The sequence below is a fragment of the Somniosus microcephalus genome, chromosome 8 (genome assembly GCF_052327205.1).
Source record: "Somniosus microcephalus isolate GS21.2 chromosome 8, FLI_Smic_1.0, whole genome shotgun sequence".
In the NCBI taxonomy this organism is placed as follows: Eukaryota; Metazoa; Chordata; class Chondrichthyes; order Squaliformes; family Somniosidae; genus Somniosus; species Somniosus microcephalus.
Window position 1 is genome coordinate 166547225 of NC_140994.1, and position 12389 is coordinate 166559613.

At 50.3% G+C, this 12389-nt stretch overlaps 1 protein-coding gene across 1 annotated transcript in view; it reads left to right on the forward strand.

Moving 5' to 3' along the window:
- Positions 1–2998: 2998 nt before the first annotated feature.
- The window catches only part of neurl1b (neuralized E3 ubiquitin protein ligase 1B), a 70515-nt gene continuing 61124 nt past the window's right edge, over positions 2999–12389 (forward strand). The window contains exon 1 of the mRNA XM_085995330.1: positions 2999–4009. Coding sequence (XP_085851456.1) covers positions 3979–4009 — 31 coding nt within the window. The 5' untranslated portion in view covers positions 2999–3978. The remainder of the gene's footprint in view (positions 4010–12389) is intronic.

Here is a 12389-nt window from a genome sequence, read left to right on the forward strand (position 1 = left end):
ATTTTGTTTAAGCCAGTAACAATTCCTGGTACAGGTTATATTCACAGTGCTGGAGTTTACCTGGATTTTCTGTGATTTTTACTGGGTCGGGGGTTGTCTTGTTCTGTTCCCTTCCTCTTTTTGATCTTGTGCTTTGAACTAGAATATCCACATTGCTGCCATTCTGTGGAGACATTTGATTGATGTAAATAGTTAGGCCACGATTTCGCCTACCTTCAAGACGGGATAGGTCGGCGGTGGGGGTCGACCCCGCTGCTGCATGGATCCCGTCAATAAAGATGATCTTGCCCTAATGGGCCTTGTTAGGCCCACCCTGCGCATTTCCCGGCCCAATTAAAAGGTGTGGGTCTGGTAACATCACCGGATGACGCGATTATTGCTGATTTATTTAAAGGGGCCATGGCCCCATTTAGTCTCAGTTGCAATTTCATGCCATTCAGTGCTGTGAGTGTTTGCATCTCTGAACTATGAGCTTCCAGCGCCAAAGAGCAGCAGCTCGCTTCTCAGATGAGTCCCTCCATCATCTTGTGGTGGGAGTGAGAGCACATAGGGAGGTTCGCTTCCCTACGGATGGCAGGAAGAGGACTCCCCAGAAGACGAAGGCCGCGTGACTGCAGATAGTGCAGGAGGTTACGGGGCTGTCAGTGGTGGTTCACACCTGGGTGCAGTGCCGGAAGAGGTTCAATGATCTAGTAAGATCAGGAAAACTGAGTATAAAGCCACAATTACCTTGATGCTGCTGTGCCTGTCATCACATCCCCACCACTCTACATTTCCACTCCTACACAACGTTACTCATCCCAACATCCCTTGTGCCTTCATCTGTCCCTCTATCTCTGTCTACATTATCAGGTCACCATCTTACTATGCAGCCCTCACACTCAGCTTCATCATAATGCAATGACAGCAACTAACAACACAAAAGGAGGCAAGTTGGTATTGGCAACCCATTCCATCAAAGTCTCCCTGTAAAGCTCTATGCCATTCTATTCCTTACACTCATTGCATCACTCTCACTCAACCTTCTCTTCTTTCCCTCCTTGCAGGAAAAGAGTGCCCACAATAAGAGGGAGAGGGAGAGAATGGGAGGAGGCCCTCAACAAATCATGTCATATCTGGCGAGTGCAGAGGAGGCAGCACTGGAGAGTGGTGGACATTCCGGAAGTGGGGGACGGAGAGAGGGGCTCATTTGAAGAAGCTGGTGACAGAATGAATTTATATACAATTGCATGCCTTTCATCAGTCACTCATATGGGTGTGATGTACAGACAAAATGAATGCTCATCATGTGGATAATGGTATCTGTCTGCAGTAGACATCCTGTATATCTAACTGATGTCTTCACTCTCCCACAGGTCCATGAAGAGCTCTCTCCCCCCCCCCCCCCCCCCCGTCCAGGAGGAACAGCAAGAAGTCTCCTCAGAGGAGCCTCCTGCCTCTGAGGGCGCAGCATCGCCCCAGACACGCAACCCAGCACCAGCACAGAGCTGCACACCTCGGTGGGTCTGTCGTGAGATAGAGTAGTGTTGTCACTTGGTGTCTCACAGATCACAACTGAGCAGCAGCAGATGGTGGAGATGTTGAGAGCAGTGGAGACTCCTCGTCGGAGGGTGCAGGAGTCTCCTAGCTCTGCTCAGTTGCATGCAGACGCTGAGCCTCGGGGGCCATCCAGGAAGAGGGCGACCCTGGAGCTGCAGGAACAAGTGCAGGGGGCTCTGACTGGTTTTGCAACCGCGGTGACTGCAAGTGTGCAGAGAATGGAGGAGTCCATCTCCAGCATGAGCAACACCGTGGTGCACTCACTGGCAACTATAGCTTCCGCCATGGATAGGATGGCCACCTGCATGGAGGAGACACGGTGCCAGTCGCATGAGAACATGGTTTCTCTTCAAAATAGATGCTTCTTCTATGGAGGAGAAATGAGCATCTATGGAGGAGAGAAACCAGAGGCTCATAGACGTCCTTTGTAGGAGGGATGTCAGCATAGAGGTGGGCCTTCATGGCCCCACTGAAGAGCAGCAGGGTGCTCTCCAGCTACTTGCTAGCAGGGAAGTGCGGGTGGCCCATGAGGGGGATGATGGTGGGAGGGGACATGGAAGTGGAGGTTCCTCTCCAAGTGCTCTGACTTCCACCCCCTTGCCAACCCCTCGGTCAGAGCCCCAGATGCCGCTCTGGACAGTGATGGCCGAGTCTGCGCAAGCACAGACTTTGGCTGGCCGTCACTGGCTCCAAAACCCAGAGGACAACCGCCAAAGGCGTCTAAGCAGGTGCAGCATGGAGATGAAGAGGCTGCCTGTACCTCTGCTGAAGCCACAGGGTTAGCACGATGTAGAAGCACCCGAAAAAGAAAGATCCCACACAAATAGTCACAAGGGTAGTCACTCGGGTGTCTTTCTCATTATCAATGTAATGTTTCTATAACTTACAAGGAGGCAGGTTTAGAGTAGGATACCGCCCCGCTGTCAATCCTTTTCATTTTGACAGCGGACCCGCCTCGAAACCCGCATTCTGAGCACCGGCAAAATTCAGCCGCTGAGTTTCAGCAAAGTTGGGGAGCATTGTGAAATTCACCAATGCCTTCGATGTAAAATGCATGTTGTTCACTGATGAATTTCACAGGAATTCAAAGAACTGCAGGTACTCTGCACAGCAAACACGGCCAGTGAAAATATACCATATAATGAGGATATTTTAATATTTGTATTATATACAGGGAATTATTAAAATGTGTTCATCCATACTATAAGCCACCTAAAATGGTATATCTTCGGCCCCATACCACTATCGGTGTTACTGCTTTTTCACATATGTCATACCATGTTTACTATGCTCGGGACCAACTGCACAATCGTAAGATGCGAAAAACAGATTTAACAATATATAAAATATAGTGCTGGCAGTGAGTCAGTGAGCCTATAATACCTGCTTGAGGTTCTGATGTTCATTAACTACTTGACCAAGTTATGGTGCTTAAGAATGGTTTTATTCAGTTATAACTGCATAACTCACTGCCAGTATATATACAATGGGATTTTGGTGTAAAATCGCAGTTCTCATTAAGTAGTCGATTTTGATTTTATTGTCTTTCAAGCAAACTGGAATTCCCAGATCTATGATCTTTAAATTTAAAAACATGTAAAATCAATGTATGATCCCAATGAAGAAAATACTGTTTCCATGCTGAAATGGAAAAACCCTGTAGGAATTAAATTTACTTGATTAATCTATTTTTGAAAAAAAGTTTCAGATGAAATGATGTTACATAACACAACGGTTCTATAATCCACCCTGAGTGTACCAGGGGGTTATTCTGTACATTATTAGGCTCTATAAAGCATTCCTAAGGCACGATGTCGACCTTACACTATGCCAGTCACAGATTAAGAATCAGTTTTCTGATTACTAAGTGACTGTGTGGGGGGAGTCAGTTTGACAGGAAATAATAGAAATGTTGGTCCTGTCGCTGAAGATTAGCAGCAGCATTGTACAGTGTCTCGATTCCCGAGGCGGTGTGGCTGATGAACTGGGATTGACTGCACGGGAATGATCGATTTCGTACGGTGGAAACCAGTGACGGGGAGATGGGCAGCGCCGTTGCCAGGATCATTGTAGATCGCAGTCGGAAGTAGTTGACTTTCAATAACTCGAGGACCAGTGGGCCGGTTCGGCGTCGACTCCTGTGTGTCTCTCGGAGCCTGGCCATTTCCACTCTCTGCGCGATTCCACAGATAAGAAGGGCTCGGATCTCCCATTTGGGGAGCAGCGCACACCAGCAGTTGCCCAGGTTCGCTTTGTGTCGAGGGCAGGCGGTGCTTTGCAGATCACTTTTGAGTCTCAAACCTCCTCCTATTTGTGTAAAAAAAAACCTGACTTGCTCCCGCGAGTAGATGGACCTTCTGAAGCAAAGAGGAGAAATTACAACACTGGTAATACACACACAAAAAACCAGCTCTGCCTTACTTTAAATGAAAGGAAGTGATGGGAAACAGTGCTCAGAAAACACATGCAGGTAGGAAGATTCCTCTCCTCCGCCTTTCTCTCGCTCTGTGCGCCACAGCTAATTATTTTACAGCTTCTTCAGAAACCGAGCTGTGAAATTCGTAATAGCTTCCGATCTAAATAGGTTTTCCTCGTGAATAAAATGCCCTTGGATTATTTTTGCGGTCTATCCTCATTATTAGCGGAGTCTGCAGCTTTTGCCCTGTGTCTGTTGCATTATGTTTGAGTGAGGCACATGTTACAGAGCTGAGGCCGTCAGACGGGGGTTTTTTTTGGCGGGGGGAATGATTTTTCCAAAGCGGTTCCCGGTTTCGGTGCGTCGCTTTGTCTGGACTGCGGGGCTGTGCGAGCGCCGAGTGTTGGTGGAGCTGGGCTGGGCTGGGCTGGGCTCACCTCCCCCTGCATCCACTCGCCTTCCGAGCCGCTCACATCGGTTCAAGCCGCAGCCTCGGCCAGCAGTTTACCCCAGGCTCTTTGCAGCATTTCATCCTTTTTGTTCCGGGAGACCGACTGGAGAAGCTGATTGTAATAAAATTAAGAGTGAATTATATCATCCCTGACAAGGACATGGGAATTGGATAGGGAAAATAACTTGCTGTAAAGGAGAGCACGTTTGTGGGTTTAAGTGCTGGATGTGGCCAAGCTTATATTTAAAAATTGTGAACATGAATACATCAATTTTGGATAGATTAAAAACTCAATTCTTTTTATGGCAATCACCTCAGATCTTAAGTCATTCCAAGGAATTATAAATAGATCTGCAAGACCTTTCGTGACTTAAACAGTTATAAATATAGAGCTATGGAAACTTATTAGGGTGTTTTTCTTTTATAAAAAGCGGAGGCCGGTGAAAGAAATAGGATGCGAGGAAACCAATTCCCCATAGCTGTCGGTGCCTTCAAGGAAAAAATAGATTTTGCGCTGCTTGTGGACTGAGCTCCGTGTGACTGTTCAAACTCCTGCTATCTTTAGTTACAACTAACTGCTGCATGGGGGTTTCCAGTCTTCAGCTGTCGAAGGGAGGGAGGTGTGTGTTTCAGTTAGAAGACGCTTCGTTGCCTTGAGTTTCAAAAAGTTCTGAACAGGTGGTGGGACAATGTGACAGTTGCTCCTAGCGACAGGCATTTCGGGGAGCAGTGTTCCACACCGCAATAGGATGAGTCTCTTTGCAACCAAAATGTGTGTTCACAATATCATGAACGAACGAATGCAGAAAGCCACTGCCGGCTATCTCTGGAAAACAATATTGCCACTGTCATGTTCGTACTGCATGAAGTACAGAATAAACATGGTTTGACAACTGTACCACAAAACATGTTTTCATAATGTTTGGAAAAATTATCACCGCATGCTTTATAAGTTAGGAATTAGAATCTCTTGAGGTATCAGATTATATATGCTCTCATTAAGGCTGTTCCTGGGAGTTATACAAGGCGTGATATGATGAGGGCGTGCCCTGGAGGATGTCTAATGTTGTTTCTATTTAAGGAGCTGATATAGTCAACATGTGTGCTATCTGAGATTCTGCCACATCTGAAAAAAAGTGTTGTGTTCAAGTCGCAATATCTCTGTTTTTCTTTGTGCTGTCAAAGAAAAATGTTTTGAATGTCAAAACAAATAGTTTAAATAAATGTACATGAAATGGGGTGAACGAGTGTGTGAAGGTGGTTTCAATTTTTTTACGTAACCTATGTTAGGAGATGATCATGTGTATTTCCTGGTCTTCTACATGTTGGTAATATTACTTTTTAATTTAAAAAGTGAAAATCACAATAGTACATATTCCAAAAGCTTATAGTACACGTCCAGCTTTTATGAGCTATAATCATAGAATATTTCAGTGCAGATGCAGGCCATTCAGCCTACCATGCCTATGCCAGCTCTTGGAAAGATAATTTCCCCAACCCTTTAAAATTTTCCTTTTCAAATATTTGTCCACATCCTTTGTAAAAGTTATTATGGATTCTATTTCCAGCACTATTTCTAGTAGGGCATTCCATGTACTAACAACCCTCTGATAATAATAAAAAATGAAATTCACCTGACCTCTAACTTGTGTGTGGGGAGGGGAGGAGGGGGCGGAAATTGACGTGCACGTACATTGGGCGGGTGGTGGGCAGAGCTCGCTAAAGGCCTGGACCATTTTCATGGGTGGCCTCATTTGCATGGAAATGACGAACTAACAGCGCATTCTGAAAGGGGTGTGAGAAGTCCAATAGCCCATCCGTGGAGCCAAACGGAACCGGTAAAAGGTCATTAAAGTGGAGGGCCAGGCCAATTTGGTGGTGGTGGTGGAGGGAGGGGGGGGGGATTTATGCCTGCTGCTAAAAAATCTTACACCTCAGGGGCGCAATGCTTTGGAGGACTAAAATACATCAGTGTCCAGTCTACATTGTATTTTCATGGCCTAATGAGGCTGCTGCCTGCTCCAACTAGAAAATGGCAGCGGGTGGGCCTCTTGTGGGAAGATAGTAAGTATTTTATTCTGATTTTAGTCCTACTGCCTTATTCCCATTGTAAAACTGGCTGGTAGAGAGACCAAAATCACCGCTGGTTCATTTGGTAATGAATTCTGTCCTCTAGTTATCAACTCACTGATCAGTGGAAATAGTTTTTCCCAATTAGCCTTACCTGAACCTCTCTTCATTTTGAACACCTCTGTAAGATCCCCTAGCAACCTTCTTTGTTCTAATAGGAAGAGCCCCAGCTTTTCTCATCACTCATACATAAAGCCTCTCAACCCATCTTAGTGAATCACTTCTGCACCCTTTCCATGGCTCTGACATCCATCAGAAAGTGAGGTTCCCAAACTGGAAAAATACTCTTAATTTCTTGATTAATTTCTTGGATGAAATTAATTACAAGCAAATCAAATTAAACAAAATGCCTTAAATACTGTGTTCAAAGTAGCAAGTTGCAAGGCTGAAAGCCAACTAGACGATCAAGCCCAAATCTTAAGCGATATTTCTAACAGAGTGACTCCTGCCTTCTAAAACAGAGAACAGAGAAAACCCCACAAAAGGTTGATTATCTCAGTCCAAATAAGTATAGCAATTCACCTGCATTATTATATAGAAAAAAGAATGCTGAGAGGTGACCCAATAGAGGTCTTTAAAATTATGAAGGGGTTTAGTAGGGTAGACGTAGAGAAGATGTTTCCGCTTGTGGGGGAGTCCAAAACTAGGGGTCATAAATATAAGATAGACACTAATAAATCCAATAAGGAATTCAGGAGAAACTTCTTTACAACAACAACTTGTATTTATATAGCACCTTTAACATAGTAAAACATCCCAAGGCGCTTCACAGGAGTATTATTTACAAAGAGAGTGGTTAGAATGTGGAACTTGCTACCACAAGGAGTAGTTGAGGTGAATAGCATAGACTCATTTAAGGGGAAGCTAGATAAGTACACGAGGGAGAAAGGAATAGAAGGGTATGCTGATAGGGTGAGATGAAGTAGGATGGGAGGAGGCTGGTGTGGAGCATAAACACCAGGATAGACCAGTTGGGGCGAATGGCCTGTTTCTATGCTGTAAATGTTATGTTGTTGGAGTCGCTAGAAATCAACAGGCTCTGAGACTTTTGTTGCAGCAAAGGCAAAACACGTGTTACTTTATTTACTCTCCATGAGGACTGAGGTTCTCAGCCTTGTTGCAGGGCTATGACGACATCACGCTACCGACGCATGACGTCATCACGCTACCGACGCTCTTAAAGGAACCCTGCCCCGATAACCCAACCAAGTACGTACATATAACAACATTGGCTATACATAGTGAACTGTGTTTAGGTACATATAACAACATTGGCTATACATTGTGTTATTGTCCCTATGTGGTCTCCGCCACATACGTCCCCCCAGAATTCACTAGCACTGGCAATGTCAGTCGTTGGGGGGGCCGGATCATACGGTCGGAACGGCTCCTCAATTCCGGGGCGGGGACCGGGAGGGTTCGTCGGAGGGACCTCGGGCGCTCGGTGGTGGACTGAGGGTGCAGAAACCGGAGGTCGGCCCCGCCTCGGGGGCTGTGCCAACTCAATGGGTTGGTCCAGATCCAGGTGGGCTGGCTTAAGACGGTCCACGGAAATGCAGTCTGGCTTACCGCCAACATCCACTACGAAGGTCTTGTCCCCGGTTTCCAGGACGCAGAATGGTCCATCGTAGGGTGGCTGAAGAGGTCCCCGGTGGGCGTCGTGGCAGATGAAAACGTACTCCGCCGTACAAAGGTCGAGCGGAACATGAGACTGCGGGAGGCCGTGCTGCGACGTGGGCACCGGCGCGAAAACCTTGGTGTTGTCCAGAAGGTCGGACCGCTGACGGGCTGCGGACCAAGGTTCCGTTGCGTTGGGGACGAAATCCCCGGGAACCCGCAGCGGCTGTCCGTAGACAAGCTCGGCGGACGAGGACTGGAGGTCCTCCTTGGGGGCGGTCCTGAGTCCCAGCATGACCCACGGGAGTCTGTCGATCCAACTGTCATCCTGGAGGCTGGCCCGGAGTGCGGCCTTCATGCAGCGATGAAACCGATCGCACAGTCCGTTAGCCTGAGGGTGGTATGCTGTGGTGCGGTGGAGTCTCAACCCGAGGCCTCGGGCGACAGCGTTCCAGAGCTCCGACGTGAACTGGGGCCCCCGGTCGGAGGAAATGTCAAATGGGGCGCCGAACCGAGCGACTCAAGTGCTGATGAACGCCCGAGCCACATCGGCGGACGTCGTTGAAGACAGCGGGACGGCTTCCGGCCATCGGGTCGTTCTGTCGACCATTGTGAGGAAGTGGGTGAACCCGCGGGAGGGCGGCAGTGGCCCCACCAGGTCCACGTTAACATGGTCGGACCGCCTCTCGGGCACCGCGAAAGGCGCCAACGGGGCCTTAGTATGGCGATGCACTTTCGAGCGTTGGCATACCACGCAGGTGCTGGCCCAGTCGCGAACGTCTTTCCTGAGCCCGTGCCAGACGAACTTAGCCGCCACCAGCTTCTGTGACGGCTTCCTGCCCGGGTGGGAAAGATTATGGACGGCGTCAAAAACTTGCCGTCTCCAACCGTCGGGCACGACGGGACGTGGCTGCCCAACGGAGACGTTGCACAGGAGTGTGGTGCCGGCATCGTCAAACGCGACGTCCGCTAGTTGAAGGCCCGTGACCGCCGTCCTGTAGGCCTGGACGTCCGGGTCAGAGGCCTGGTCGGCCGCCATGCGGGTGTAGTCGATGCTGAGGTGTACGCCGCTGGCGACGGCTCGGGAGAGACAGTCGGCGATGGGGTTGTCTTTCCCAGCCACATGCTGGATGTCCGTTGTAAACTCTGAGATGAAGGCCAGCTGGCGTTGCTGACGGGCCGACCACGGCTCGGAAGCTTTGGCCATGGCGAAGGTCAACGGTTTGTGGTCCACGAACGCTGTGAACGGGCGAGCCTCCAGTAGGAAACGGAAGTGTCGGACGGCGAGGTAGAGGCCGAGAAGCTCGCGATCGAAGGTGCTGTACTTCCACTCGTTGGGGCGGAGCTGCCGGCTGAAGAAGGCGAGCGGCTGCCAGGTGCCGTTGACCCACTGTTCGTGGACGGCACCGACCGCATAGTCCGAGGCGTCGGTGGTGAGAGCGATCGGCGCATCGGGTAACGGATACGCCAGCATGGTCGCGTTAGCCAGGGCCCTTTTCGTGTCCGTGAAGGAAGTGGCCATCTCCTCGGACCAGTCGACGGCGAGCTTGTCGGGCTTGCCTTTGAGGGCCTCGTAAAGGGGCCGCATAAGCTGGGCTGCTCGGGGGACGAAGCAATGGTAAAAGTTCACCATGCCCAAAAACTCCTGCAGGGCCTTCACGGTGAGGGGTCGCGGGAAGTCCATCACGGCCTCCACTTTTGATGGCAGTGGCACCGCCCCGTCCTTCATGATGCGGTGCCCGAGAAAGTTGATCGAGGACAGCCCGAACTGGCACTTGGCCGGGTTGACGATTAGGCCGTGCTGGCTGAGGCATTGGAAGAGAGTCCGAAGGTGCGACACATGCTCCGTCCTGGAGGCGCTGGCGATGAGGATGGCGTCCAGGTATACGAACAGGAATGTCAGGTCCCGTAACACGGTGTCCATTAGGCGTTGAAAAGCCTGGGTGGCATTTTTGAGGCCGAATGGCATGCAGAGGAATTCAAACAGCCCAAACGGGGTGATCACCGTGGTTTTCAGGATGTCCTGCGGCCGGACAGGGACCTGGTGGTAACCCCGGGCGAGGTCCACTTTCGAGAATATCACTTTCCCGGCCAGGCGGGCGGAAAAGTCCTGGATGTGTGGAATCGGGTAGCGGTCGGGGGTCGTAGCGTCGTTGAGGTACCTGTAATCGCCGCACGGGCGCCACCCGCCGCCTGGTTTCGGAGTGATGTGGAGGGGCGAGGCCCACGGACTGTTCGACCGGCGGATGATGCCAAGGCGCTCCATGGTGTCGAACTCGGCTTTAGCGATGGCGAATTTCCCTGGGTCGAGGCGCCGAGCACAGGCGTAGACGGGCGGACCGGTGGTCGAGATGTGGTGTTCTACCCCGTGTTTGGTGGTGGCGGACGAGAACGTGGGCTTCGTGAGGTCCGGGAACTCGGCGAGGAGGCGGGAAAACTCGTCGGAGGCCGAGAGTGCGCTGGACAACTTCGTCGTGCTGGACCCGGTGAGGGAACACGGGAGCGAGCTGAAAGTGTCAGCGTTGATGAGACATCGGTTCTTGACGTCCACCAAAAGGCCATTGGCGCAGAGGAAGTCAGCGCCGAGAAGGGGGGTGGACACTTTTGCTGTGACAAAGTCCCAGGTGAACCGCTGCCCGCCAAAACAAAGCGCCACGCTCCGTTTCCCGAAGGTGTGGATGGAACTGCCGTTGGCAGCTTTGAGGACGGGGCCGTGGTACCCCCCTTGCATGTCTATGGTTGACGCGGGCAGGACGCTCACCTGGGTACCTGTGTCGCAAAGAAAATGACGTCCGGAGTCGGTGTCCGTAATAAATAACAAACTGCCTGAACGGCCGACAGCCATAGCAGCCGACGAGTGGTCTTTTGTTTGTTTCGACACGGGAAAACTGCATGGGGGCCGGCACTTCCTGGCTTTGGGGCCAAACTGCGTGTGGTAGAAGCAGAGGCTTGGGGGCTGCCGCCGTTGGGCTGTATCGGTGGGGGCAGGGCTCAGCAAGGCCGCGCAGTACTGTTGCCCGGCGGAGAAAAATTTGTTGGCCTCCTTGGCCAGGTCGCGGAAATCGGTACTGGAAGAGTTGGCTAAAGCCGACCGTACCTGACCTGGCAGCTGTTGAAGGAACAGTTCCTTGAAGAGGAAGCACGGCCTGTGTGTGCCCAGGAGGGCCAGCATGTGGTCCATCAGCTCCGAAGACTTGGAGTCGCCAAGCCCGGGTAGAGAGAGAAGCCGGTGTGCGCGCTCGGCTTCGGTGAGTCCAAAAATTTCTAAGACGTGCGTTTTCAGCGTTTCGAATTTGTTGAGCTCCGGGGGGTTCTCGAGCAGGCTCATGACTCTGGCCGCGGTGGAGCTGCCGAGAGCAGAGACGATGTAGTCGTACCTCGTGTCGTCCGCGGTGATGTCCCGGAGTGCAAATTGAGCCTCAGCCTGGGCGAACCAAGCGGCAACCTGTCGTTCCCAAAACTCGGGTAATTTGATGGAAACGGCATTCGTCGCCATTTCGGATGAGGTCTTTGGAATCGTCCAAAAGAGCAGTGGGGTCACCAATGTTGGAGTCGCTAGAAATCAACAGGCTCTGAGACTTTTGTTGCAGCAAAAGCAAAAACGCGTGTTACTTTATTCACTCTCCATGAGGACTGAGGGGCTCAGCCTCGTTGCAGGGCTATGATGTCATCACGCTACCGACGCATGACGTCATCACGCTACTGACGCTCTTAAAGGGACCCTGCCCCGATAACCCAACCAAGTACATACATATAACAACATTGGCTATACATAGTGAATTGTGTTTAGGTACATATAACAACATTGGCTTTCCATTGTGTTATTGTCCCTATGTGGTCTGCGCCACAATGTGATTCTATGTAACTAGAGTACTACTGAGTGACACACAGAGCTGTAGCAACAAGGAAATAACTTTAGGAGGTGGTAAGCCCTCTAAAGGTGGTAAGGATTGGGGAACATCTCCAGCTATTATAACTAGCAGTGACTGTGGTAGACTTTTTTCTCTCTTAATTTTCTTTTTTCTTCCTAATTTGATTTGCTCTGCCCTGCACCTTCTCTTTTGAAGGTGTTGACTCCTTGTACAGTTTCACAGGCACTGATCTTCCTGCAGCACATCATTCAAGTGGCCGTTATTCATGTGTGAGCGTTGAAGGTGACTATTGGTAGGTTATTTGACCATGGAGGTCATCACAACTGAGCCCAATCCTGTCCTTATGCCACACCTATATGAGCGT